The sequence below is a fragment of the Amblyomma americanum genome, chromosome 1 (genome assembly GCF_052857255.1).
Source record: "Amblyomma americanum isolate KBUSLIRL-KWMA chromosome 1, ASM5285725v1, whole genome shotgun sequence".
NCBI classification, from domain to species: domain Eukaryota; kingdom Metazoa; phylum Arthropoda; class Arachnida; order Ixodida; family Ixodidae; genus Amblyomma; species Amblyomma americanum.
This window is the reverse complement of record NC_135497.1, coordinates 163,117,656-163,120,812: the sequence shown is the minus strand read 5'-3', so window position 1 is coordinate 163,120,812 and position 3,157 is coordinate 163,117,656. Positions and strand designations below refer to the sequence as shown.

Sequence of the window (3,157 nt, the reverse complement as noted above, 5' to 3'; positions counted from 1 at the left end):
TTACCTGTAACTGTACGTTGCATAGATTTGTACGTTGCTTAGAGTGCAGGGCAGCTGCTCTCCAACATAAAGATTTTTGGGAAGAAAAAATTAGCAATGTTCGCAATTGTCTAATTTCTTACATTCATAATTTCTTCCGACTCATTCAAGTTTAAAAACGGCCCTGTTAAAACCGATTATGCTCTGCATTCATCCAAGCTAAAGATTCGATACAGTTAAGGCAAATGCGTCTAGACAAAAAGCTTTGTTATGAAACTTACTTAAGTGTCGTTTTTTTATATTCCTTAAACAACAAAAATGAACTGTATGGACACTCCGTCTTATCCTGTCTCATTCGACTAAAATATTGGTCTTTTTTCTTGCTTTTTTTAGTGTCCAGAAGGTACACCGGGAATAGGTACAAAATCTCCAGCTGGCAAATGATGGAAATGTGCGTTTCTTTTTATCTTCTACGACAGCAAAATGACGACCAGAATATGTCTCGATTATTGCAGTTTGATGATGGCTACCTGAATTCCAGAGGCAAGACAAGCGCAAAAAAGTAGTGGAAACCATATCTCATATGGCTGTTTTTTACCCCTCTCATGTGAGGTGTCTGCTTTGACACTGTTTGGCGATCACAGTGCAGACGTTTGCGATGGTTGCACCCCGCTGGAGGAGTTACACGGAACCGGCCTGTCCGCCCGCCGCGCTTGGCTGGCCACCAGGAAGTCCGAAAGACACTGATGCGGCTCTCGGATCGATGAGCCCAGGATCATAACCCAAGTCGTCGGGCTTGACTGTGGAGGGTCCTCGACGTCGAAGGTATTCTTGATATTTTCTGTACTGTCGCATGCAGTACACGGGACTGACCACCACCGACCAGGGGTAAAGCACGCAGTAGAAGTAGCGCGGCTGGCTCACGACCATCGACAGCCGCGGAGTTCTGGCCGGGTCCACTTCTTTCATCGGTGGCAGCTGCGAGACACGGAGGCAGAACAGAAAAAGCGAGCGAAAAGATAAAGGCCAAAGAAGTCTTCTGAACTGCACTTTTTTCTCGCTCCAGTGCGTGGTTAGAGGAGGCGGCAGGGGAAGGGCAATGGTGAGCGTCACTAAATACGGAGTAATTCCTCGACGTAGATACGCTAAATGCGAGCAGCGTGTCATAATTGAAACTGCTTGGGGCGGTATAATTGACAAGAGTAGTGATATTTCAGCTGATCACTGGCTCGTGTTGTCTACAGGGAAATTAATTAATGCATACGTCGTTCAGCGTAGTCCTTTAGCAAGAAAAATTAAACAAAAAATTCAAAGTGAAGCATTCCAGCAAAAATGGCTTTAAAACGGGCAAGTGAAGAGCTGCTGCGAAGAATGTAACCGAAAACCACTTTTGTTGCTGCAGTCTGAAATCAACAAAGAAGAATTTCTATTTTGCTATGGATTCAGCAACAAGTTCGGCATGGCAGCGTTTTCTCGAAAAATTTCTTGTTGGCTTCCTCCTATTTCATCTGCATGACGGCAATGAAAACTTAATTTTAAGTTTTTTTTTATCCTTTCTTTCTTAATATAGTGCACGTTTTGGAAGTCGTCGGTCAGTATTTGAGCGCCTAAATGGAGGAGCGAAGCAGTAACCAAAGGCAGTGATATCGAACAATATCTGGTAAAGATTGGGATAATCATTTTCGCTGTCGCTGTTGGTTGTCGCACGTTTTCAAAGGTTTTCTGAGCTCTCATTTTATTCAAAGAGAAAAGAAAATAGGCGACTTAGGCCCGGTATTTACTTACTATGTTCATGTATTGCCGGAGTACTGTCGCAGATCCGGTTTCGCTAGTGAGAGCTGGAAGGCAGAAATTTTGTATTAGTGTCTCTTTCGATACCGTCACAATATTATATGTGTGGGTACAGCATCAGTACACACCGAGGCTATTTAAGAGGAACTGAAGCAGAACTGCCTAAGTTTTACTGATCAGAATAATGGGGGACCAAAATAAACGAATGCATTTGACAACTACGCCTAGCTCCGAAAGTATCAGCCACACAAAAGGTGATTACTATAGATGCTAAGGGTATGGCTTCGGATCATTTTTATTCAGCAATGTTCTAACAAGCGAGATTTTCCTTTTTTAACTATCTGTAATTACTTACCAAAACAGAAAGCAATGCCCAGCACTGTTCTCAGGCGTACGTGATATGAATTAGTCTGCGAATAGAAAGTCAGTGAAGGTATATGTAAAATCACGTCATTGAACTCATAGCAATCCTGCAAGCTTTACAACACAAATGCATTGTGTGAGGATGCAAGCAAGTGCGCGCCAATTAGTATAGCGAGAAGCCATTGTTTGCCAGCCGATCTTCAAATCTAACGATCACACCTGAAATTTCAGAATCCCTGCAAAAGTGTGCTGCCTCTTACACGGGGAAAAAGGCGCCACCATTGGATATAGAACCGGTATACAACGAAATAATAGAAAGTCGCATGTAGGCCATTTTGTCAGCTTTAAGCCCGGAATATGTCCTACAGACTTGAGCAATCGGGAACTGCAGCAAACTGGCGCCAAGGCGGACGCAGCCGCTAAACGGAATTCGCTGTCATTTGGCATGGCAGGATAGTTACGATCTTGGAGCGAAAGATTACAGGTAGACAAAACTTACTTGCGTGGAGCTCATGCCAGCGATGTGCTTGCTGCTGCGGGACGAAGCTTCATCGGCACGCTTGCTTTAACCGTACTAGCGTCGCAGCTGTGTGCAGTCACCACCAGGTATTCCGACCCAGCACGACGCATGGAATGCGCATCGGCTCTTTCATTTCGTTTAGCACTGACACAGGTTAGGAAACTGCGAGGAGAGAACGATCGGGACACGCGTAGAGACAGCGCGATTTCATTCTGTCGGCGAAGTGCGTCATAAGCGACGGCCTTGGATGCCTTCCGGCGGGAGCGAATGTCAGTGTGCCACTGCCGCGACCGTTTCCTCATTCTGTTGTGACGCGAAGCTGCGACCCTGCGTGGCGCCACAACACCGAGCATGTGCATGCATGTTGCGAACCCGACTGCGCTTCGACAGTCGAGTTCTCGCCAATACGGCGTATTTACCGAAGGTACTCGTCATACGTTGTCACGTGGCGCGTTAAAGAATAGACATAGACAAAGACCAACTGAAACAAACAACGTTTCGCGT

The 3,157-nt window shown here is 45.5% G+C and overlaps 1 protein-coding gene across 1 annotated transcript; it reads right to left on the bottom strand.

The window, feature by feature from the left end:
• Positions 1 to 558: 558 nt before the first annotated feature.
• Positions 559 to 2,893, bottom strand: LOC144114091 (uncharacterized). Its single transcript, XM_077647579.1, has 4 exons — positions 2,633 to 2,893; positions 2,126 to 2,180; positions 1,765 to 1,817; positions 559 to 957 (listed from the first exon to the last, which is right to left on the bottom strand). Exons 1-4 carry the CDS (start codon positions 2,645 to 2,647, stop codon positions 661 to 663), a joined length of 420 nt encoding a protein of 139 aa, XP_077503705.1. The 5' UTR covers positions 2,648 to 2,893; the 3' UTR covers positions 559 to 660.
• Between the last annotated feature and the right edge of the window lie 264 nt (positions 2,894 to 3,157).

What these genes read in the sequence shown, in the direction of transcription:
- LOC144114091 (XM_077647579.1), bottom strand. An exon ending in GGGCATTGCTTTCTGTTTTG is followed by an intron (nt 1,818 to 2,125) that starts GTAAGTAATTAC and finishes TCTGCCTTCCAG; the next exon opens with CTCTCACTAGCGAAACCGGA. An exon ending in TCCGGCAATACATGAACATA is followed by an intron (nt 958 to 1,764) that starts GTAAGTAAATAC and finishes CGTGTCTCGCAG; the next exon opens with CTGCCACCGATGAAAGAAGT.